The sequence below is a fragment of the Pteronotus mesoamericanus genome, unplaced genomic scaffold (genome assembly GCF_021234165.1).
Source record: "Pteronotus mesoamericanus isolate MK-2021 breed Mesoamerican mustached bat unplaced genomic scaffold, CSHL_Meso_final scaffold_167, whole genome shotgun sequence".
Lineage (NCBI taxonomy): Eukaryota > Metazoa > Chordata > Mammalia > Chiroptera > Mormoopidae > Pteronotus > Pteronotus mesoamericanus.
The window spans coordinates 27,029,966-27,054,754 of NW_026555308.1; the positions used below are offsets into that span (position 1 = coordinate 27,029,966).

The window sequence follows — 24,789 nt, forward strand, 5'->3', positions numbered from 1 at the left end:
TTTGCTGATATTACACAGAGGAAAAAGAGATAATTATATCAACTACCATTGAAAGCTCAAATGAAGTTATTAGTAAAAATACAGGCTGTCCGGTGGCTCGCTAAAAGGGCTATGCCCTGGCATTGTTTCTTTTACTCTATTTTTTGGGGGGGGGTATGTGTGTGAAGGGGGTGCATTTTGTTCCTAAACCAAATACTAAGCTTTAAAACATAAAATACTGATGCTTCCTGAACAACTAAATTATGCTTAAGATCTGGTCTACTCAGACAATTTCTGCTGTGATACATTAGTAATTCGGATATACCTGGCTCCGGGGAGCACTGCTCTTTGCGTGAGCGGTCAAGATGATCAGCACCCTGAGGGCCGTGACAGCTCCTGACCTGGAGGCCCAGCCAGCGTTATGCCCTTCCCCGATGGCTCCCAATAGCTGGCCTGATTTTCCTCTTTATGTACTGCATACGGTTGATGTGTCCCCTTTACGTTAAGCCCAGTTAATTAGAAACACATTTTAAAAATGTGAATCACATTTGCTTAATTCAATCTACCTCTTAATATTTTAGTTACATTATACTTTAGATTTCAAAACCTCATTTAAAAAATTTGAGAGAAAGGGAAACGATTTTGTTGTTCCACTTATTCATGCACTCATTGGTTGCTTCTTGTACACGCCCTGCCCAGGGATCAAACATGCAATCTTGGTGAGTCAGGATGATGCTCTGTTACCTGGCCAGCGCCAAAACCTCATTTTAATAAAGTTACAAGTGAGGATGAGCACCTAAATGACTAAAACAGAGGTGGAGGGCTGTTACTGTCAATCTTGCTAGACAGCAAATAGGAAAAATGTTAGGCTGAGTAGAAACAATCACTGCAAAATATACTGTCTGGCTCACTGAGTGTTAACTGAATACCTATCTGGCAGGTTTAGATACCTTATCCTTCGACCTAGATACATAGAGAGGTTTAGAGATTTTGACAAAACTTTAGGAACCTTAAATATCAAATTGTTGGTTTCCATATATATGTTAGTACGCAATACAAGCCAGAAATCTGTTCCAAATATTAAGGAAACTACTGTTGAATAAAATGAAGGTGGAGGTGGGGCGAGAAGGGGAAAGGGACAGGAACAATCTGTTTAACGACGTGGCCTCTCAGGCGTTAATGCTCATCAGAAACTGTAACTTTCACTAGAAAAATCAGCACTGTTTATCTGAAGATGTGGCATTTAGATTTCTGAATGATTATCCTTCCTAAAGAACTATACCTTTTAAAACCACCTCTCATAAATAATCTCAGGGCCAATATTCAGTTACCTATTTTAAATATTTTTCTTTCTTTGGTTATAACTTCATGAAAGCATATTTAAGATGGAAAAAAAAAGTCACTTGAATTTCATTAAGGACTGCCAAAACTAATTTTATTTTTGCATTCTTTATGAATACAAAGCAACCAATAACGATTTTCCTCTTCTTTCCCCACTTAAATCCTTAAATCCAACTTCAATGACCATGTATTCAGGAACTACTGAGTTCAAGTACATTGCCTGGAAAGAATAGTTTGTAATTGCGTCCTACATATTTTTGCTTAATTTATTTTGTAAACTATAGTCAACTCTTGGAACATCTTAAGTAACCTACCTTTAGAAGGTTTATTCCTCCTTCAATAAAAATGAATAATTTGAAAATGCATGCAGATGTGACATTTGTAATACTTCCTTAACATAAGGTAAAACAGTCTTAGGCAGGCCACCATTGAAAAAATTAAATATACATGGTAATCACACTTGTTGGTTCACATTCAATATTGAGTATATGACCAAGTTAGTGAATCAAAAACAAAGTTAAATTAGAAACAACAAAAAGAGAAGACAAAACAAAGTTAAAGTTATGAATCAGTACATCTTTGAAGAGCTTCTGCTGTTTTGTTTATTTCTGGACAAACAAACAAGTGGAAAAGCTATCAGTATAAACCTATCTGAATTTTAATCACTTCTTAAAAACGCCTAAGAGTTCTTAGAACACAGACAAGCTAAATTTGGATGCATTTGTAACAGTTTAAAAATTTATGTCTCATTAAGATTTTTTAATGGAATGTTTTGAAACAGGTCATAATTCATTGCAAATATAAATCAGAAAAAGAACAAACCTTTGAATGGCATGTTATAATGACCTGGACAAAACTGATTATCAACTAGTTATAATTTGCACATGCAACAGACTGAGAAATTAAATGCTCTGCTACCATTAAATATTTTGCCAGACATGAGAAAACTGTAAATGCTTCTGTCAATTGCATTCATCTCATCATATATTCAATTTTATTTAAAACAAGAATACAGGTTTTTCTCTCCAGATTTTCATGTTTATCAGTGCAAAGTTAAACAAAGCAATTCAGTAGAAATGGTTTATTACAATATTATTTAGAAAGGTTTATTCCTCAAAATGTACTAAAAAATGTCCAGGTCATGGGAATGGTCAACCTCAATGGCTTCCTCTGCATCCAGCTTTTGTTCTCCATGTCCTTCCTGTGACTCATCGAGAGAAGCCAGGGCCTCATTTGTGTCACTCGCAAAAGTTTCTCGTGACGTATCATCATCTTCTTGAAAATTTAGACTTTTAATAGCTTGTTTCATCTTTTTCCCCAACAGTTGTGTTCTCCTTTTCCTAGCAGCTTTTTTATTTTCATATTCCTTTTGATTTTCAACGTAGAAAATGTCCTACAATAAAGGAAAAACTTTAGTAAATAAGAACTACCATTTATTAAAAGTTTGTTACTAGGCAGACTCTTTACATTATTTCCATTCCTCACAAAAACAAGCCATTATTATTAGACTCATAATTAGACAGAGTCCAAGATGTTAAACAAGTCCCCACTGCAAGAGGATAAAGCAAAGATTCAAACTCCACTTAGTGTTAGGTTGAGGGCCCATGCATATTATACCGTAACACATCATCTCTGAAATTAAAGATTTCTAAATGGAAAGATACAGTAGGAAAATCATATGATTTAGGATTTAAATGAAATAAAATTCATCACAACGAAACAGAAATCTTTGGAATAAAGATTTTCTTTGAAATACCTTAACCATATGTGATTGCACATACTAAGAAATTGAGTCATTCCTGAATTATGTGACTAAGTATGATGATGTAATCTACACAATGAAAGAACAATCCTATCCCTAAACAACATTACTGTCATTCATGTGTGCCAATGTAAATCTTTGTCAAAAACTTCTATTACAAGGCATAAAAATAAGTCAGCACTGGAATAACATTTCAGGATGCAGAAAAAGGATTCTATAGTATGAAAGTGATTCTTTAGTATTTCTCAGCCTTGGTGGTAGCGGAAGCTCGAGCCGGCTGGCTCTGCGAGGGACGGCCTGTGTGTCCCGCAGAGCGTTCGGCAGCACGCCTGGCCTCTGCCCACCACCACAGCCGCATTTCCCCCCCAGGCTGGGATAGGAAAACTCTCTCTAGGCATTGCCAAATGTCCCCTGAAAGGCAAAAAATTACCCGCGGATGCGACCTTTTCAGGTAGAAAATATATTACCATTAAAACAGTACATGGAGAACATAAAATAACATCTGGAAAACTTGTTACAGCTGGGTAAGTGTGGTTTCAGAGGGTACAAAAAAAAGTAGGTCAGGGATCTAAAGAGAAGGCCAAAATGACTCTTCTAAGACAGAGAGAGTCCAAAGGTTTAAAACAGAGGCTAGTATAGGCAGGACACATTGACACCCTACTATCTTCTGGGAAGGGACTCCTAAAAGCTGTCGCTGAGCCAGGCCCTATTGTATTTTTAATGCACATAAAGTGCATATCCCTTGTCGTTTATAAAAAGCACTATGGAGGAAGGTGACATAAAAGGGGCCCTCTCCTAAAATTTATGCTGAATTGTTACAAGCAGCACACAATTAGCGGAGGAAGAAGTAAGGAACCCCGATATTAAGGGAGTAAGGGAAAGCTTCAGAATATGAGTGTTTTAATGAAGAGAAGGAATAAAAATATTTGCTAAAGAAATGAGGAGGGACTGCCGCTGAAGGAAGTGGATACTTACTTACGTGACAAAAGTTCTGGAAGAACAAAAAAGGTGAATGAAGAGGAAAATGAGGCTAGCTACCATTTGCTGAATGAACATTTTTACATGCCAGGAATTATGCAAAGAAGTTTACACATTTCGCATTCTCACATGAACCTTAAGAGGCAGGTATTATCCTTCTCTTCAGATGAGGAAAGTGAGGCATAAGATTACAGAGCTAACATGTGAAGGTATCAACTCTTAACCCATCTATGATTTCTCCAAATCCATATACTTAAGCCCTGTTATGTTACCTTCACAAAAATGGATAATTCACAGTTTTTTCAAGCATCTACTTACCTTCAGGTGGACAGATAGAAGCTACATGCAGAAGTATTTTCATTTTATGTGGAAGCACATCCAAGCATCTTAATAAAAACAATTCCAAGTAGTACAATGCTTGGCAACACTAAGTAAAATGATGAGATTCCCTTTCCCTCCAAATATGGCAAGCCTTATTAAAACGAAACACCACTCTCGTGGGTTATGAATTGAAACAGAATTGGGGGATGGCCCAAAGAAACACTGTTGTAACACGTTGTTTAAGCTGTTACAACCAATGCAGACAACAGATAACCTGGGAGCACTTTTCCCCTCCCATTCATATCTCTATATACTTAACTTTGGGGTAAGAACCTGAACTCTATTCTGCTTGCAGAGAGAGACCATTATAGCTGAGCTTTAAAAAAAAAAACCCCAACTTAACTATTCTTACTCTTTTCATCTTCACAAACTTTGTAGTTTCTAAAACAAAAATTAAATGTGTAAGATCACATATAAAACAAAATCAAATAGGAAAAAGGAAAGCAGGCGCACTTCTGCAGTCTGCAAAAACTTGGAAACTCAAGCAATTTTTAGCAATATGACAATTAAAAAGAATAACATAATCATTTAGGCGGCATATGAAATTTCCTACAATCAAATTCTATTTGTCTTCGGGTCTTTTCCTCTAATAAGAAAGGTACTCTGTCTATGCAACATAGAAAATTTGGAAAAACACAGACAAAATCTTAAAAGTCAAGACATTTATAATCCCTCATGACCAAATCATTGGTAACAATTTGGTGTTTTACATACCAATCTATTGTCCCATGCCTCTTTTTCTTTATAAATTTGTACTTTACCTCCTAAAAAAATTCAGTATCATTGCATTTTTTTCATTTTCTTAAAACTGCTTCACAAAAATAGAGGCTACAGCACAGTCCTTTTAAGAAGGCCCTCAGAGGCCACGGCTCAGTTAGTCAGAACATCGTCCTGGTAATACCATAGTTGCAAGTTCAGTCCTCGGTCAGGGAACGTACAAGAAGCAACCAATGAACGCATAAATAACATGGAACAGCACACTGATGTTTCTCTTCCTTCCTTGAATAAAAGAATGTCCCTATAGTTCAACATTCCTCTATTATTAGATATTCCAAAGATTTCCATTGTTTGTTAATGTAATGCAATGTTTCTGGTAGTTTAACATAAAAACCTAACATTAAAATCCCCTTCTCTATAATGAGTTAGAGAAACTGAATTTCAAAGACACGTGATTCAGTGAAAACAACATAGGTTTTAAGTCAGTGTTCTGTGTGATCCTAGGCATAACATTTTTATCACTCTTCATTTGCATAACAGGGCAACACCCACTTTGAGAGCCCGTGGTATATATTAAGCCATAAAAATATTTGGCCAGTGCCAGCCTAACGGTGAAAATATGCTATTTTCTTCTCTTTTGTTGAGTTGTTTACAAAAAGCTTTAAATAAAAAAGATATTTTATTTAATCCTTTTACAGCACCGCTAAATAGGCAGTACACATATTAAAGTCCCCATTTTATAGATGAGAAAATAGAGGCCAAGGGAGAGCAAGTGATCTGTAAATGGCAATTTAAGATTAAAACTCAGATTTTCAATCTTAAGAGAATTGTATTCATCACATGCTATTTCTCTGAAAAGACTGACATTTTGCTATCAAACGAAAACCCAAGAAAAATGCTCCTTCTAAGTACATGCTATTTATCAGGGATTATATTGTGGGAGGTGGGAGAACAGTAAGGCATAAACTGTTCTGCCACTTAATAGTTATGCTTCTAAGGAAATGTACATTGTTACAAATTTGTTATCAAAATAACTGTTCCAATAAGAAAAAAAATTTACTGACTACAGATTTCATGTGCAACAACAGTAACATTTCCTGTAGTAATTTTAATAACTGACCTTTAAGAAGTGACTTGGAAGTGAACAGCCAGAAAACTGAAGGGAAAAAATCCAACATTGAGCAGATGCAAAATATTCTCACATCAGCTCAAGAAAAATGGCTTTTATGTATGGTATCATTAGCATTATAATTAGTATGGCTAAAACATATTCCTATTACTTTTATCACTCTAACAATAAAGAGAATATAACACTTCTCAAATATATCTGCTGTGTTGCATGTGTACACATTTTTCCAACATAAGAAGTTAGAATTCTTGATCATATCTACTAAATGAAAATCATGTTCCTTAACTAACAAATTAAAAGATAACAAATTTTGAGGTGTGAAATATCCACATTGTAGAATTCCCATATAAAACATTCTAGGAACACAAAAAGGATTAAAGGAACTGAAGTGCTTAGCTTCTAGTGTATAAGAAATAGTGGAGGGGCAAGCAAAGGAACCCGAATAGAAGACCCGCGGGCACGGACAATGGGGTGGACTGACTGTGGGTGGAGGGGCTGGGGCAGGGGAGAGCACTGGGGGAAAAGGCGGGACAACCATGACGGAATAACAACAAAAAAGAAACACTGGAGATAGAGGAATGAACAAAAATCCACCAGGAGACAATCACCAGAATGTAGTACATTCTTTTTTTTTTTTTTAAATCCTCACCCGCAGACATTTTTTCATTGCTTTGGAGAGAGGAAGGGAGAAAGAGAAACACTGACGCAAGACAGAGGCATCGACGGGTTGCCTCCCTTACATTCCCAGACCGGAGATCGAACCCGCAACCGAGGTGTGTGCCCTGACCAGGAATCAAACCTGTAACCTTTCAGTTACAGGATGACGCTCCAACCAACTGAGCCACACTGGCCAGGGCTGTAGTACATTCTTTAAGATAACCATCTTGGACTCTTCAAAAGGTCTAAATCATAGAGGAAAATGTGGGACTAGAAAAATATAACAAATGGAACATGAAAATCTGGACAGAATCCTGGTTTGGGGGACAATAGGGTTAAAATATATTCTTGGGACAATTCAGGATATTGGAATAATATTTAGAAATTGAATGATATTATAAAATTGTTTTTATTTCTTTTAGGTATGGCTATGTAGGGTATTGTCATTATTATTGAGAGAGGTCTGTTAAAATAATTAGGGATGAGTATCATGTTACTTATTTCCAAATAGTACCAAAAAAAAAAAAAATTGTATAGTAAAGTAAGAATGACAAACTATCAATAACCACTGAATCTAGATGGAGGATATATGAGTTCTCATCCTATTGTTCTCTTGTTTATTCTGCATATTTAACATTTTTCATTAATAAAAATTGTAGGAGGGTACAAAAATAATTACGTGCTAAGAAATTAGGAAAAGTTGCCATAAAAGAAATCTTGCTCTTGGCTCTGAAAAACAAGGAAAAGAAAAGGCAGAGCTTTACAAAAGGCACAAGTTTCTCTTGAAATTAGACTGTGACAAAATTGGCCAATTTAAGGCAGAGCAGTTGATGAAATTAGTAGAAAATGAAGCCGGAGGCTGACTGGAAGTCTAATTATTATGGATCTTAAAAATCAAGAACATTATCATTTTTACCTTAATTTGTTCTTCACTGATACTGGGAGTGTTTTTCAGGAGATTCAGGAAAACTCCACCTGGTGTTCTTCTTCGACTACCATTCTACAGAAAGAAACAGAAAAAATATACTGCATCGATCCTTCCCGTGAATGCCCCATCTTAAAAAGAGACATGCCTAAGGTGATAAGGTCCACTGTAACTACGCCAGTCTAACTGAAATGCCCTCCTCTATACCTACATTTGATCTATTTCTTTTCCCACAGCACTTAGCCTTTCTAATATATTTGAAGATATTGTATTTATTTTTTATAGACTGTCTCCCTCCCACCCCCACTACAACATAAGCTTCATGTTTCTAAAACAGTGACTGGCACACATCGAAAGAAGTGAATTTGGACTTGCACGTTCCCATCATTCAATAGATTTGCATAAGCTCACTGGAATGTAAAGTTTTATTACATTACAATCAAATTAAAAAAATTGATAAATTGATAAACTCCACTGACTGATGTGGCTTAGTTGGTTGGGTGCTGTCCCACAAAGCGAAGGGTCGCTGGTTCAATTTCTGGTCAGGGCACATGCCGGGATTGCAGAGTATGTCTCTCAATTGGGACACACATAAGAGAAACTGATTGATGTTTCTTGCCCTCTTTCTCCCTCCCTTACCCTTTCTCTAAAAAAATAAATAAAATCTTAAAAAAACCTGATGAATCTATAACTTTAATAGATGAAAATCAAAGCACCTTAACAATGACACAAACCAGGGGCCAGTACATTCAAGACTGTTAGAATTTGTTTTGGTTTTGACTTCAGAAATCTATGTTCACAGGCTGTTTGCTCAGCCAATGCTGTCAATTCTAATTGGTTTCCAGAGCATAAAGTTGATTTACTCTCTTGTGATATTACGGTTCAGACTCCTGTGGTGTTGGGAAACACCCAGTCAGGTTTCAGAACTGTAACCCCACCCACAGGCGGGAGGGCCCCAAGGCTAATCAGGAGGCCTTGGAGAAACAGGCCCTTGAGGAGACATAACCTGTCCCCTCTGGCAGGGGCGTAAGCTCCTGACTCTCTGCTTGGTCCTGTGATGGTCGCTGGTTGATGATGAGTAAGACCCCTTGATGGAGGGGTGACTTAAGCCAGTCATTGACTGGTATGGGAAGCAGACGAGAAATTGAGGGACACGGAGAAAGGGCAAAATGCTGCACCCCTCGGTTTGGCTTGGACATGGCCAGAGTCCTCATTCTATCTGAAAGCAGTCTCCTTGTCTCTTGGTGCCCCCCACCCCCGTCGCCTGCCCCCCGAGGCTCGAAATAATACTGGAGTCAGTCTTAAACCACATTTGGTGGTTCCCAGGGAAATAAGGCCTAAAAGTAAATTCCTTAAAGTGTGCTTTGTTCTTCCCTCAGAGGCTCTAGCCAGCTCAGGCTGGGAAGGAAATTTACAATATTCACAGACCCTAACCCTATACCCTTGGGCGCTCTTGTGTTTGCTATGCTCTCAGGCTTAGTCATCTCTCAAGTTTACTAGTCTTCTCTCCGACCCACGTAAGACCCACGTAAATCGGTGTGTTCCTGCCATTTGTTTTCTTCAAAACATCACCCATTCTCTGTAAACATTAACATACCGCTGTAATGAGATAACCTGTGCATTCCTGTTACCTGGCTCCACTGATAACCTTTTCAATAAAAGCCTTCGAACAAAGGGACTCCCTCAGGGCCTTCCCCACTAGAGGGATGTGCCACAGCCCCTCTCCTGGCAAACAGAGAAGTGTTTCAATGACTGGTGTTTATTCCCTCCATCTGTGACACCCTTGGGAGTGCTCTGTGGGCGTCAGAGTCCCTGGGCCCATCTCAGCGGCCCCGGGCGGTACCCTCAGATCCCGGAGCGCCACGCTCTGACAGCCCCGCCCCCCTGCCCGAGGCCGTTGTTGCCCAGACCACAAGGAGCAGTGACCAGCGACCAGCGGCTGCGCTCCCCTTGCGCCAGGCCCAACACCGTGGAGCAACTAAGAAGCCATTCGAACTTCATCCTCGCCTGGAGGTGAAAGCTGAATTAAATGAGATCTGCAGAATCACTTCATGGGATAAACTGCTGCTCCCTGTGATCCGGCCCTGGCCGGAAGTGCTCTTGCTGCCATTCTGAAACAGTCAAGTGTTTTTTAACCTTCTTTTTCCATTACTGCTTCCCCCACTGTAGGGATTTTGAACTTTTTTTTCCCCTATCCATCACTACTACCCATGAAATTTTAGTACTCACAGATATACTATGTATCTATTATGCTTTTTGCATAAGAATTTTTTTCTTTTGTCCCCAAGAAGCACTTCTCAAGAATGTGTGAATTAAACGAACCTAAAGTAACACTCCTGTTCCCCACTGCTAAGTACTGGGCATTGTGACAACCACTTTACATGCAGCATCTTAACTCATCCGCACAACACAGGATTAATCCCCATTTTACAGCCAAGGGGACTAAGGCTCCGAGAAGTCAAATGATTTAGCCAAATCTCACACCTCGTATGTTGCAGACCCAGAACTCAACACAAGGACCCTCTAACTCCAAATCCCATGTTCTTAAAATATGAGCTCCCAGGTTAGTGTGTCGTCTGCACACCAACAGGCCTCCATTTGTGTACGTTTCTTCTAAGTAAAGTATTAAAACTGATGAACTTAATTTTTTATTGTCTTCATGGTTGTTAAGTTTTTTAAAATTTCAAACTAATAACTAATGGTGAGTTTGTGATTCAACAGAGACAAGTTTGTTTTGTAAAAAAACAAACAAACAAAAAAACAAACCATACGAAGCACAATTCAAAGTAGAAACAACGAAGCTGTTAGTCTTACCATTATAAAAAGGCCGCCATTTTGTTCAACTTCAGCAGTTTCCATCAGAAGTTCAATTGCCTTTTTGTTCCCAATGATGCTCACTACTCGGGCTATCAGATCTTTCTTTGGTTCCTGCAACCTGGTAAGAAACAAATAGAGCAATATTATTTGTTGTATAAAGTTGAATAAATCTAGCTTAGTCTTCAGTTTAGTCCTCAACTAGAATGAAAATCCTATTCTAATAACATTTCCTTTTCAAAATCTTCAATATTTAACCTGGAAATCAATGGCATGGAAACATTCCTATCTTGGGTCACCCAAGGAGCAGTAACCTTAGGGTTCCATCTCAACTCTCAGAACTGGCCTCTTCACTTTGCTTTATTGGATTATAGTGAATTTTGAAATAAATGTACACGTATACCAAGAGGAATGCAGGCCTAAAAGCAAAAGATAAAACCAGTCCACTCTTGTCAAAACAAGTAACAAACATAAACTAGCTTTGAATTATGAAGCCTGACACCACTACCACCCCCACCAACCCTACTCCATCCCCACCGCCACATCTACCCCCTACCCCAACCACCACAAAAAAGAACAGGAAAAAAAAATTATTACGCCTGCAAGTTAGCGCTCCTGCCTTCAGAGATATCTGGGGCCTTTAAAATGGATAGGATTTTTCCCTACTTCAGAATAAAGGATATAGCTGACATTTACTGATGGCTTATTACAGCATAATCCTAAGAACTTCCTTTATGTTCATTGTTTGTTTCAGTTCATTCTCTCAATGACCTTATGAAATAGGTGCCATTATTTTCACTTTACCACCCAGAGGTAAAAGCATTGGGAACCTAAGTAACATCAGAGCCCACATTCCAGAAATGAAGGAGGGTTAACATTGCAGAAATGCAACCACTCCCCTAACCAGACCTGGCTTCCTGCATTTCTTCTCACCAAGAGGCAGCCCAAAGAGCACTAAACTAGCAACAGAGGGACGTGAGTTTAGTTCCAGGTCTGATACTTACTAATTTGCAACTTTGGGCAAGCTACACAACTACTGGGCCTCAGTCTCCATGTCTATAAAGTGCAGGCTTTTGGTTTATGAAATTTCTAAGTTCCTTTCCAGCACTCAAATTCCAAACTTCCTCAGTATTTAAAAAATCCAGTACTAGTGTTGACAGGCATGCCTGGAAGGTAAATACTTGTTTTCCTACTAGCTATATTACTCTGAAACCATATTTGTTTTCAAATTTGTTACACTGTTCATTAGTGATTTAGAGCTAATGAAAAGTGAAAAAAAAAAACTGAACTTGTTAGAAATACAAGAGATGGTATTTACATCAAGCAATTCTGCTCCAAGGTATTTACCTGAGAAACGGAAATACATGTCCAGCCCTGACTGGTGTGGCTGAGTAGGTTGGAATATTGTCTGAAAGGTTATCTGTTTGATTCCCAGTCAGGGCACATGCCTGGGTTGAGGGCCAGGTCCCTGGCTTGGGGCCATGTGAGACACTATGGGTAGGATTGATGTTTCTCTTGCACATTGATGTTTCTCTCCGCCTTTTCTCCCTCCCTTACCCTCTCTCTAACCATAAATAAATAAAATCTTTAAAAAAGAGAAAGAAAGCAAATACATGGCCAATGATCTGCATGTGAAAGTCCATAACATTCAGAGTAGCCAAAAGGTTGAATAGCCATTCAATACACATGTGTATCTGTGTATAATATTGGGTTGGCCAAAAAGTCTGTTACATTTTTTCTGCACAATGGCTCTAGTAGTGCTTGTTTTTAACTTCATTTGAAACAATTTTGTTATATTGTATTGTGACAGTTGTCACATCAGCGTGCATTTAAAAAAACACCTACCAAATTTGTAATTTTTTTGTGCAGCCATTTTAATATTGAAGATGGAAGCAGATACTTGATATATTGTGCTTATTTCAAGAAAGATAGAAACGTAACTGAAATTCAAAAATAATTTGTGCAGTGTATGAAGAAGGTGCTGTGACTGATCGAAGAAGTCAAAAGAGGTTTGCAAAGTTTCTTGGTACTATTGACATTTTGGCCAAATAATTCGTTGCTGTGGGGCTGCCTTATGCATTGGAGGATATTTAGCAGCATCCCTGGCCTCTACCCACTAGAAACCAATAGTGGGAGATAGCTGACATACTCAAAATATCCAAATGAATAAAGTTATTGGTGAAAATGAAAAATGTGTCTTTTATTTTACAGAAAAAAATAAATGAAATTTTGGCCAACCCAATAAATAAAACATTGCATTAAATAAGCCAAGCACAAGAGACCACATGTTGTATAATTCTATTAAGATGAAATGTCCAGAAAATGCAAATATATAACTACAGAAAGTGGATTAGCAGTTATATGGGGATGGGAACAGAGGTTAACTTTAAATGGATATACGGGTAGGAGGGATCTTATTGGGGGAGATGGAAATGTTTTAAAAGTGGTTTATAGTGAGGCTAAACAACTGACAAATTTACAAAAATATCAGCACTTGAAATGGGTAAATATTATCAGATATACAATATGCCTCAATCAAGTAACAAAAAAGTTATGGCTACTTGAATATACTTAAAAAAAAAAAACCCCAAAACCCCCCCCACACAATTTAAAAAGGTATGTTTTTATCTGAACAGCTCTATAGCAACAAATGAAGAGTTACTTTGAATTTCATAGAAGTTTGCAGAATTATTCTATTAGCCTGTCCAAATTTAATAAAATCCAAATATATTCATATAACCAAATAAGCCTAGAGTTCATTCCTTAAATTTAAAAAAATCTTAAAAAGTAACATTATTATTAATGTATGTGAATCCTACTTTATTTCCTATAAACGGAAGATAATTGGTCAAATGCTCATTTTTAGGAAAAATGTAAATGCTCACCTGAAAGTAATTTCATCAGCCACTTTCTCCTGAGAATCGTCCTCTGTGATCTCATACCGGCCTTTATAGTTCATTTCTAGTCTATCCCCTAGTCTGTCTTTGACAGGTCGTTTCCGTTTGAGATGACCTTGCCCATTTTCCTCTTCCTTTGAGTCTGTTTTCTTGCCACCTTGCATATATTCATCTAGCTCTTTGTCTAATTCTGTTGTATGCTGAGACTCCCTCTTAAGTTTCTTAGCAAGCAAATAATTGTAGGTCTCAGATTGTCTGCTTTTGTCAATAGTGCCTTCCATTTCCAAGATACCAAGTTCAGTGGCCACTGCATCTTGACTCTGCTCCTGCAGCACAGCACCCCATATGTTGTTAATCTTCTTCCCTCCAGCAAAAGGTGGCTTCTGGCTGCTCTGGCCAAACAGGAAAGGCTCTGGTTTGGGAGGGGGGTTAAAACATTTCTGCCGCTTACGTTTCCAAAGAGAGCTATCATCATCTGAATCAGAACAACTCTCTTCACTGGAGTCCACGCCTTTAACAGTCCGATAGTGGGAGACTGGGGCACAGGTTGCCGCAGTGCCCTGGAAGGGCCTCGCTGCACTGTCCCCGCCTAGTGCTTTCTGCAAGAGAAAGGAAGTAAATCAGTTCCACGAAACACATCAAACCCACCCACCATGTGCTATTTAAAAATAAATTATTTAGGGACTCCGCCGGACCATTCTGTAGAACTGATTTTCAAAAATATCTCTGAAACCAATTCAGTCCCTACTTTTCTAAAGGTCCACATGGAATTTCCAATTTTAAAGGCACAAATTCTTATTTCTATAACCAATGCAGACCCTAGTTCTAAGTCCTCCTTCTAAAAAATTACCAAAGCCCTTCATTCTCACCTTTAAAGATTTTCATTCTTTTCAGTCATTGCCAGAATGTTTGAAAATGACATATACAATAATTGTTACTAGCAGTTAAAACAGAATTTCTTTCTTTCCAAAGATGCCTTTTCATTCATTGAAACATTAACTTCCTTTTCAATTTTGTGACTATACCTTTAGATTAGATCGTAAACTATGAGTAGGAATCTGTGACATAGTATCTGTCAATAGCAGAGCCCATGGCATTAAGTTTACCAAGTCATGGGTCAATCTATGTAAAACAACTTGGAAGAGACTGAAAAACAAAATACCTTGGTATCATTTATACGCAAAAAGAATCACCTTTGCTTTTGGTACTGAACACTAAAGTATCTGTTGAGCTATTTTATGCTAGAGATGAGGGCGGGGGTGATTTAAGTCAACTAGGTAGTCTTCCTCTCTTCAAACAATAATGGCAGCTAACATTTTTCAGGCTGTATGCTCCACTGACTCCCAACCACCATCCTACCAATGGCGTAAGTACTCTCCTTCTTGGTCTATCGACGGGGGCGTTAGGCTAAGTAACCTGCCCCAGCTCCCACACCTACGGCGCTAGAATTCGCAGCGGGCAGCCTGGCGCCAAAGCCCTTTCAGAGACCTTGCTATTCAGTACGAGGGTCAAGACGACCTCCCATTAAGAAAACTGGGACACCAATACAAAAATAGTGCCCTACGGTCGCCTGACAAAGCTAGGTTCGATGGGAATATTTTAGACCAGGCCCCTGAGCAAGTAATGAATTTCATCCCTAATTCTCAATCTCCCTATAGGCTCAGGGCGAAAATGAGCTCCGTAGGCTGTTTAGGGCGGTGTCCCCTCCGGGACACCCTAGCAGCGATGGAGTGGGGAACTCGGTGAGTTTAGAAAACGAACAAGCAGCTCATGGTGGGCAGAGAAGAAACAGCAGCACACCGGCTTCTCGGAGGCCGCAAGCCCCGAGGGTACCTCCTCTTAGCGAGATGCCGGGCCAGGATATGCAGGGCCTGCAGTCGCTACCCACGCAAAGGCCGCCTCGCAACCCGGGCTCTGTGCGCGGGGCACAGAACCACCCGCCCGTCCTTCACGCTCACCGGCACCTGCAGCGGCCTGTCGCTGGGTGCAACCGTCATGTCGGAATCCGAGTCAGAAAGCTGTCCATCTTCCATGTCGCCTGTCTCCTGCGCCATGTTCCCGTGGCGCTGCCAATCAGGAGAGCACTTCCGGCGCAGCGGCGGGAAGGTCCGCCCGGCGGCATCTCGGGCGCCCCCGCGAGGGGCTGCTCCCACCCCGGCTGCCTCTGTGTCTGTGTGGCGGGACGGGCGTCTTTTGCCGGGATGCGGGCCCAAGGCTGACGGATACCCGCTATCACTGCAAACTAGTCAGTTGCACTACTCCAGGAAAATGTATCCTCTGCTTCCCGATCACTTTGGCGCGATTTCTTCCAAACTTGGTTTTCGTGCAAACCTCCATCTGTGCACAGACAGCGATCATCGGGGGTTCTTCCTTGGCTTCATTCCTTCGCCTGGATGCCCGATGTTCGACTTCCATTCTTGCTCCTGCGCAATCCAAGCTATTACCTGCAGTCACTGCCCTGCTCACACCTCCCGGGGTTTTCCCTCTACACAATAAGGCCCGAGCCCCTGGCATGGCAAACCCCTGGCCTGCGCCTGTGCCCCCTCCAGCTTTCCAGCTCTTCAGCTGCGTTGGCGCTGCTCCCGTTGTTGCTCAGGCGCCTTTGTTCTTTCCAGGTTCAAGGCTTTTTCAGGTGCTGTTTCTGCTGCCAGGCAGTCACCTCCAACATCCTGAACACCGTATTCTTTGCCCATGATTCAGGTTTCTGATTGAATGCAATCTTCTCAGAGAGGTTTCTTCGACCACCCCCCAAACAGGAACCTCAATTGTCACTCCAACCCTTTTATTTTCTTGATAGCATTAACAGTCACATGTATATTTGTTTAATTCTTTGAGTTTCCCACTAAAATGTCTTTTGCTTTTATTCAGTGTTGTTTCTCCCAGTGTCCTTCCCAGTGACTGCTTGTATATAATAGGTGATCAAGAAATATTTATTGAGTTTTTTTTTTTACGTAATGGGGATCTTATTATTGTGTAATCTTCTTTAAAGAAATAAACAATATAGCAATTTATCCTGGACACCTTTATATACCTAAATACAAAGGTCTACTTCCATTTTAATGACTCCCCAGTACTCCATTGCATGGAGATGCCATTACGTATTTAGCCTCTGACAGTGTACATTGAGTCTGTAGCCAATTTTGCAGTTAACATATTTTTGCAAACTTGTTTTATTACTTCCTTAGGATATGTTTCCAGACTGTATGGAAAATAATGAATATAGGTTTTTGAAATGTGAATTTAAGACATATAAAGGAATTTTATTGTTTTAAAAGGTTTTACTTATTTATTTCAGAGAGAAGAGAAGGGATGGAGAAAGAGAGGGAGAGGAAGGAACATCAATGTGCAAGAGAAACAATTGGTTGATTCTTGCATGACCCCAACTGGGGACCGGCCTGCAACACAGGCGCGCACCCCAACTGGGAATGGAATCGGCAACCTTTCAGTTCACAGACTGGCACCCAATCCACCCAGGATTATGTAGCACCAGCCAGGGCTACATATAAAGAAATTTTAAAAATCACCTGGTCCAATTCCTTATTTTGGAGGAATGAAGAGAGGTTACACAGCTAAGCTATTAAAGAGCTGAGTCTTGATTCCAGGTCTCCTAACTCTTAGACAACTTTATTGTTTTACTTTTCTTACATAGAATTACAATCTCCCTGGAATTGATTTGTGTATGGTGATTTGTGTATGGTGTGAGGTAGGGGTCAAAAATCATGCTATAATTTGTGGTAGGGGATGCAACTAAATATCATGTAATGCATAGAACAGCGCCTTTGCCCCAACCTTGGAAATATTTTCTCCATTGTTTTTCTCTAGATGTTTTAGAATTTTAGTTCTTGCCTTTAGGTCCATTGTCCATTTTGAGTTAATTATATAGTGTAAAGTAAAAGTCAAGGTTCTTTTTTTTACACGTGAATATACAATTACTATACCAGCATTTGTTGAAAAGACTATTCAGTTTCCTTGATACTTACACTGAGAATTGATTATTTATCCAAGGGTCTATTTTTGGGTTCTCTGCTCTGTTTCATTGATCTTTATGTCTATCTTTGTACCAATATGAAACTTTCTTGATTGCTATAGCTTTACAATAATTGTAAAATTGTTATAATAATTGTTAAAATTACATAAATTTGTTCCCCTCTCCAAAACTATTTTGGCTGTTCTAGATCCTTTACATTTCCATTTACACTTTAAAATCTGCTTGCCAATTCTGGTATTTTCATTGGGATTGCTTTGAGTCTATAAATTAATTTGCATATTACATAGACTGTTTTAGCCTGATGCCATTATACATACTGGAATCTTTTTTTTTTTTTAAAGATTTGATATATTCATTTTTAGAAAGGGGAAGGGAGGTAGAAAGAAAGGGAGAGAAACTTCAATGTGTGGTTGCCTCTCATGCGCCCCCTACAGAGGACCTGGTCCACAACCCAGGCATGTGTCCTAGGCTGGTAATCAAACCAGCAACCCTTTTGTCTGCAGGCTGGCACTCAATCCACTGAACCACACCAGCCAGGGCTGGAATCATTTATTGTTAATCAACAACACTTCTTTCAATTTTGGGCTCATTAAACAACCAGATAGGTAGTAAGTGTCCTGCAAGAGAATGAATTGATCAGAGGATGTAAATGGTCAGGTTTCTGAAGATAATCTTTCCCATAAAATAATAAGCCAGCATTCTAGTTGTAGCATCAATTTTTGTGAACTGGATTAATATCAGTCTGTCCAGAACAATAGCGTGACTTACCCATGCTCTGACAAGTCAGGTTCCCAGTTTGTAATAATGAAATTGTATTCTCAGTCACGATGATTTCTCCAATTTACTGTGGCCTTGGGGCAAGGATACATGTTCAAGATACATCCTTCTGGCCCCTGGCCAGCTACCTTTGAAGAATGAAGAAGGTTAGCATTTGCTGAGGATATCCTAAGCACAGGTTATTCATATCTGTGCTGTAATTCCAGAGTCCTTGTCTTAATCCCCTTTGTGATGCCTTTGACAAGTAATTTGAAAAGCAGAATTGGCCATTTGTAAACTCTGCCACTTTAAATATGGAATTAATTCAAGCTGTCCTGAGTTCAGTCAGTACATTTAAATTTCTGTAGTGCTTTGCAGTTTTTATATAAGCTTTCACATATAATTCATTTAATTCTCTTTCATATATGAAATGTGCTTTTATATGATTCATTTAATTTTATCTCCTCTTGCTCTGTCTTATCAAAATTCATTTTTTCCTGACCTCTTGTTAGGCAGAACTGAGTTTTGAAAAAAGTGGAAGAGAGATATGATCCTAATTTTCAAAATTGGCATTTGCTGGTGAATATCTTCCCAGATCTGGCTGACAGCCATGAACTTTTCTCTCCTTGACTTAGGGAAGAGAAGGAAGTTAACATTTCCTAAGGGCATTATGTGTTGCTCCTAAAATTTAGTGCCTCTAAATGTCTTTTCATTTTTTAATCAAATGAGGAAAAGAGAAGGAAGGGTGTGGTGTTGGAATACATGTACAAAGAATCTTGCTGGCAGCCAGAAAGTGAGAACAATTAAATTCTCAGTTAAAATGTCTGAGAAATAAAATGAAGGAAATTATGCTCTGGCCAGTTGGCTCTGTTGGTTAGAGTGTTGTCCCCCATACACCATGGTTGCAGGTTCAATCCCTGGTCAGGGCAGGTACAAGAATCAACCAATAATTGCATAAATAAGTGGAACAACATGTCAGTGTTTCTCTCTCTCTCTCTCTCTTCAATCAAGAACTAAGAAAAAATTTTTTAATGAAGAAAATCACTGTCTCAGTCCCAGGGGTAGATGGAAGAAGGTAGCTGGGTTGTTGATAGAAATTACCAATGCCAGACAGGGTGTCCATGCTTATTACAGTATGTTCAAAGGTTCATTTGTTCATTGATTCACTCGTATAGGTGGACATGACCCTGGTATAATGGGAATTGTGGAGCTATGCAAGGATGAGTCAGAGATGGTATTTGCTTTCACAGGGAAAAATATAACATTTACAAACAGAAGCACCATTCAGCATTTACTACGGTTTCTTGGTAGGTGCTTGATACATGTCCAGTATTTGCTGAAATTATTCGTACCATAACGGAACAGATAAAGCTCAAGCTTGAACGCAGAGATGGACGGAAGGGTTTGACAGGTGGAGAGAAGAGCAAGGGCAAAGACACAGTGGGAAGACTACGTAGGTTTATAAGGATGTGTTTATATAGATATAGATTGAGATCTTAGTATTTCCCTTTTATAGGGTAGGCCCCATTATTGTGGAATTAGGTGGGAAATAGGATGGTGTGGGGTGGTGGTGGTGGAAAGAATATTGCAGGAAGATAGAAGCACTGAGAATGAAGAAAACGCATCAAAACTGTCTTTGTTCTTCAAATGCAAGAATGTACTCAGGCAGGATATTGAGAAGGAAGTATCATGATTTAACATTTTCATTAATTAGAAAACTCTAATTTGCAATATAACAAAGCAGTGAAAACAACCAACCTCTCCCCCGTCCACCAAAACAAACAAACAAACAAACAAGCACAAACAAACAAAACTCTTCCTTTGGTTATTCCAGGGAACAGCAGTGCCACCATTAGTAGGGAGCTGGTTAGAAATGCTGATTTTCAGACCCCAGCCCAGAATCGCGGTTTCAGAATATGCGTTTAACACGATGGGCAGGTAATCGCACACTCATTATAGTCTGAAAAGCCCTGCTGTAACCTATGGCACTTGAGAGCCAGTGTTTTGCTGGAAAGAATTTCTAGCTGGTGCCACGGTTTCCGGAGTCTTTCACTAGGTGGCAGTCGCCCTCTCGTTTCTTCCCTGTGGCACCCACTTTGTTCGAGACCTAAAAATGAAGCTCAGAGTGAAGACCCGAGCAGGCCTTGAGGCTGCAGGCGTGGGGGTGGGGGATGGAGGCGTGTCTGGGGCGGGGCCGGGCCTGCCCAATGGGAGCTCCCGGGCGGGGGGCGGGGCTGTATTTCTGCAGCCCCCGAGGCCGCAGGCGCGTTGCGCGTCGCGGGGTCAGTATGTGGCACGTACCTCGCCAGTTGTGTGTGCACGTTGCAAGAGGGAGCAGGCTTTTAGGACCTTGGAACAGGCCTGCCGCCTTCATGTCCACTCTGCTCATCAATCAGCCCCAGTACGCCTGGCTGAAGGAGCTGGGGCTGCGCGAGGAAAACGAGGGCGTGTATAATGGAAGCTGGGGCGGCCGGGGAGAGGTATGCGGGCGTCCCGGGAAATCTCTGCAGCTTCAGTTCGCTCCGGGAGGCCGGGGCGGGCTCTGCTCAATCCGACTCCCCACTGCTGCTGTAGGCGATTGTACTGGATGGGAAGTTTCCATGCTCCACAGCAAAAGTTTTCTTTTGTAGGGTGCCGTAAAAAGTACCCCCAAATTTTAGGCCCTTGTGTGCTATGGAGAGTCGATTCGATGCCGTATTGGAGCTGATTGGGTTTAAACGTTTCACGCTTACTTAAAACTTTACCTTAGGCAGAGTTATGCGACCTGTAGTAAGAAATACCGCACGCTTGACGGTGGAAATTATCTTAATTTTGTTCTTGATTGTGGTTCCTCAGATGTGACATGCCACAGGTAACGTTTTACAGTATAGTTTTATATTACCTGCTTTTCTGAAATCCTTTGGAGTTTGCAAGCTCGGACTCCTGAAATCCAGTCATGTTCTCACCGGCTTTTCCGCATTTTTCAGTTTACAGAGCCCAACACCATGGCCAGCACTCAATTCGTGCTCAATAAAACGTTTTTGAGAATACGATTTCAAGTTAAGGAATTGCCGTCTAGATTTTTTTGAGAGTCGCATAAAAACTTTTGTAAAGATATGTTACATAACATGCAACAAGCTTTATGCATGTTATATAATGAACCTGCTTTTTTAGAGGAAACATCTGCCTTTTGGTAACTGTAGGAAATGCAAGTGGTTTTAATACCCTTCCTCCCACCCCCCAATTGATAGTTTCCTGTTTGGTTGTTTGTTTTCCCTTATGGCATCTAATCATTAGGCTCTTGGATAAAATATTTCCTCCTGAAGGTGATTTAAAAAAAAAAAATGCCTTGATTTTTTTTTTTTTTTTTTCCAGTTGACCTTTTCCATTTGTGTGGACACAGTCTTTCCCATAGTTTGGCTTTGGCTGTTTTACCTTATGACCAGAGGCTGGGAAGAGTAAGGGAGAGAAGGAATAAGTAAAGCTCAAGTTCGGTCTGTTAATGTAAAAAGACGAAACAACACTTTTGTTAATGGACCTAATACTTAGATGACAAGAATGGGTTTTGCAGAAAGGTGGCTCTGAATGTTTATGTCAAAATGAAAAGCTCTGTAGAGTGGCTTAATTGTACCAGCAGTTAAGATTCCAAGTGTGGATGTTGTATCTTAGGCATTTTTCTTCTTCTTCCTCTTTCTTCCCTCATTTGGTCTGTTCCCCCCATTTTGGAAAGGATTACATTTTCTATATGTGGCAATTGTCTTTTTGTTTTTAGGTTATCACAACCTATTGTCCTGCTAACAATGAGCCAATAGCAAGAGTTCGACAAGTAAGTACTTTTGTTTTTCGTGCAAACAGCCTACGTGGAGTTAGTGGGAGTGATTAAGAGCAATACAATTAGAAAATCTAAGGACAATGTTTCTTTTTCATTGACACTTAAGAATGCCTGGGAGAGACTGTTCACTCTTTGGATGGAGATGTGTGTGCCCTAGAAAAAGTGAACCACAGCAAGGACTTAAGAAGAGAGAGATTCCCCTTAAGGGCCTTGCCTCTGAATCACCTGGGGACTATTAGAATGAAGGTTTTGACCTCTGAAATCTGGGTTGGAGGCCGAGGTTCTGCTATTCTAATACACCTCAGGTGTTGTTTCCAGATGAGGCTAATGGACCTGGCTTTGAGAATCAGCATTTTAAAAAGCACAGGTAGATTCTAAAGGGTCTTACTGGGTTCCAGCAAGGTTTTGGAAGCATAGGCTGTGAAAATCATTTCAAACCACAAATCTTAGTGTTACCCAGAGATTTCCAGTTCTTTTCCAAAAATAAGCTGTGTGTTCTTAGGAGAGCATCACTTCCCTTACCTGCCCCCGCCCCACCCCCCCGGCCTTTTTTTTTTTCTTTTAAGAGAGAGGGGATGGGAGGGAGAAAGAGGAGAGAAACATCAGTCTTGGAGAGCCCCGGCCAGGGACCCAGCCTGCATCCTAGGCAGGTGCCCTGGCCAAGAATTGAACTGGGGACCTTTTGTGTTGGGGGATGACACCTAACCAACTGAGCCTCACTGGTCAGGGGTCCTCCTGGTTGTTTTTATTAATTCTTTTAATTTCTTTTTTGTTATTCCCACCCCATCCTGACTCCCCAATTCTTAATTTAGGCGAGTATGGCTGACTATGAAGAAACTGTAAAGAAGGCCAGGGAAGCATGGAGTACCTGGGCAGATGTAAGTATGGAGGCCGTGGCATGATTACTGACTGACTGTAATCCAATGGGATAAAGAAACATTGGAGGAGCAGGTCAGGGCCCCCTTGCTGAGACCGGAGCTCTTTGGGGGCTGTGACAATCTCCTCTGCTGTAGTCTTAGAATAGTGCCATTTACATAATTGACCTTCAGTGTGAACTGGTCATTTTAAATGGATTAAAACTCTTACTGATGTAGCATAAATTCATGCTGTTGACTACTCTTTATTCACCAACTGAAGCTCCTTGAATTTTTAATTAAGCAAAGTGCAAGGATAACTATACTAAAAATACCCATTTACTTCTCCCTCCCTGCCACTTCTACGGGGGATGGGGTGGGGAGTATCTGAGAAAGAGGTCCCCATTTTTGGTTTTCAGGGCAGTGGTGGCACCTCTTTCAAAGGGCAGGGGCTGGAGTTCCTCAATTGTCTAATCAGGCTTTGAGGTGGGTTCTGCCTCCTTCGGCTTTTGTCTCTATCAGGGGTTACATGACAAATATAGGGACTGTGATTGGAGCTTGGCCCCGCCGAGCTGTCACTAGAGGAGGGCCAGTCTCTGGAGGAGGGGAGAGTAAAGAACAGGGATAGCCTGGACTTCCCAGTTGTCCCTCGCCTCACCCTAAATATCCTTTTAGTCTGCCACCAAAAATTCTAGGCCTGAGGCTGCATGACTCTCCCGGGTGACTAACCCAGCGCTACACTTGGGTAAATTACTTCAACTCAGTGTGCTCTGTCCTGTAAAGAGTGAAGACCTTGTGTATCTACTTCTGAGTTATCACAGGGGTTAAATGAATTGATCATGTAAAATGCTTACAGGAGAGCCTGGCACGTGGCAAACCTCAGTAACCTGCCAGTGATAAAACCACGTGCCGCTGGGCCTGGCACTGCTGAGCCAAGTGTTTCCTCTGAATCAGCGATTGCAAGGGGGGCCTTAGGGAGGAGCAGACTCTCCAAGAGACCCTGGGTTGGATGCAGCTTTGTTATTTGCTAAATAACTGCTCCTGGATAAAACACAAGGAACATTTTTCCTCTACTTTAATTCTGGCCATAAATTAGGCAGAAGTTTCCATTATACACAACCAAAACTATCCCTGGGCAGGAAAATACCACTTCCAAAAGCAAACAATTGTGCCAAGTAAGAATTTACCCTACCTGGGTAGAGAATAGTGTCCAGAGCAGTGTCATTATTGTGATGTTTAAAAAAATAACTTATTTTCTTGCTTTTTAAAAAAATTATATATTATTGATTATGCTCTTAGAGTTGTCTTGATTTTTCCCCTTGGCCCCCCCTGCACCCCCCACTCCTTCAGGCAGTCCCCTCACCATTGTTCCTGTTCGTGGGTCCTGCGTCTGTGTTCCTTGGCTACTCCATTTCTTCTATGTACTTTACATCTCCATGGCTATTCTGTGACCAGCCCTCGCCTCTTCCCTGATTCCTCTTCCCTGATTCCGCCACACCCCTCTCCCATCTGGCAGTCATCAAGACGCTCTTTGTATCCACGATTCTGTTTCTGTTCTTCTTTCCTTAGTTTGTTTTTTAGATTCAATTGTTGATAGATGTGTATTTATTGCCATTTTATTGTTCATAGTTCAGATCTTCTTTTTCTTAAATAAGTCCCTTTAACATTTCATATAATAATAGGTTGGTGATGGTGAACTCTTTTACTTTTTCCTTGTCTTGGAAAGCTCCTTATCTGCCTTTTGATTCTAAATGACAGCTTTGCTGGGTAGGGCAATCTTAGCTGCAGGTCCTTGCTTTT

The 24,789-nt window shown here is 40.4% G+C and overlaps 2 protein-coding genes across 4 annotated transcripts in view; one reads left to right on the forward strand and one right to left on the reverse strand.

Annotated features, from left to right (window-relative positions):
• Window positions 1–1,448: 1,448 nt before the first annotated feature.
• On the reverse strand, window positions 1,449–15,653 carry PHAX (phosphorylated adaptor for RNA export). 3 transcript variants are annotated; one of them, XM_054589883.1, is made up of 6 exons: window positions 15,539–15,653; window positions 13,569–14,179; window positions 10,684–10,804; window positions 7,861–7,944; window positions 7,624–7,673; window positions 2,575–2,713 (listed from the first exon to the last, which is right to left on the reverse strand). In XM_054589883.1, exons 1-5 carry the CDS (start codon window positions 15,632–15,634, stop codon window positions 7,635–7,637), a joined length of 951 nt encoding a protein of 316 aa, XP_054445858.1. In that variant the 5' UTR covers window positions 15,635–15,653; the 3' UTR covers window positions 2,575–2,713; window positions 7,624–7,634. The 3 variants fall into 3 exon arrangements, with proteins under 3 accessions (XP_054445856.1, XP_054445857.1, XP_054445858.1); XM_054589881.1 differs by lacking the exon at window positions 7,624–7,673 and having other exon boundaries at window positions 1,449–2,713; XM_054589882.1 differs by lacking the exons at window positions 7,624–7,673; window positions 7,861–7,944 and having other exon boundaries at window positions 1,449–2,713.
• A 4,911-nt stretch (window positions 15,654–20,564) lies between these two features.
• ALDH7A1 (aldehyde dehydrogenase 7 family member A1) overlaps window positions 20,565–24,789 on the forward strand; it is a 43,283-nt gene continuing 39,058 nt past the window's right edge. Inside the window, exons 1-3 of the mRNA XM_054589884.1 lie at window positions 20,565–20,804; window positions 22,076–22,129; window positions 22,948–23,013. Coding sequence (XP_054445859.1) covers window positions 20,613–20,804; window positions 22,076–22,129; window positions 22,948–23,013 — 312 coding nt within the window. The 5' untranslated portion in view covers window positions 20,565–20,612. The remainder of the gene's footprint in view (window positions 20,805–22,075; window positions 22,130–22,947; window positions 23,014–24,789) is intronic.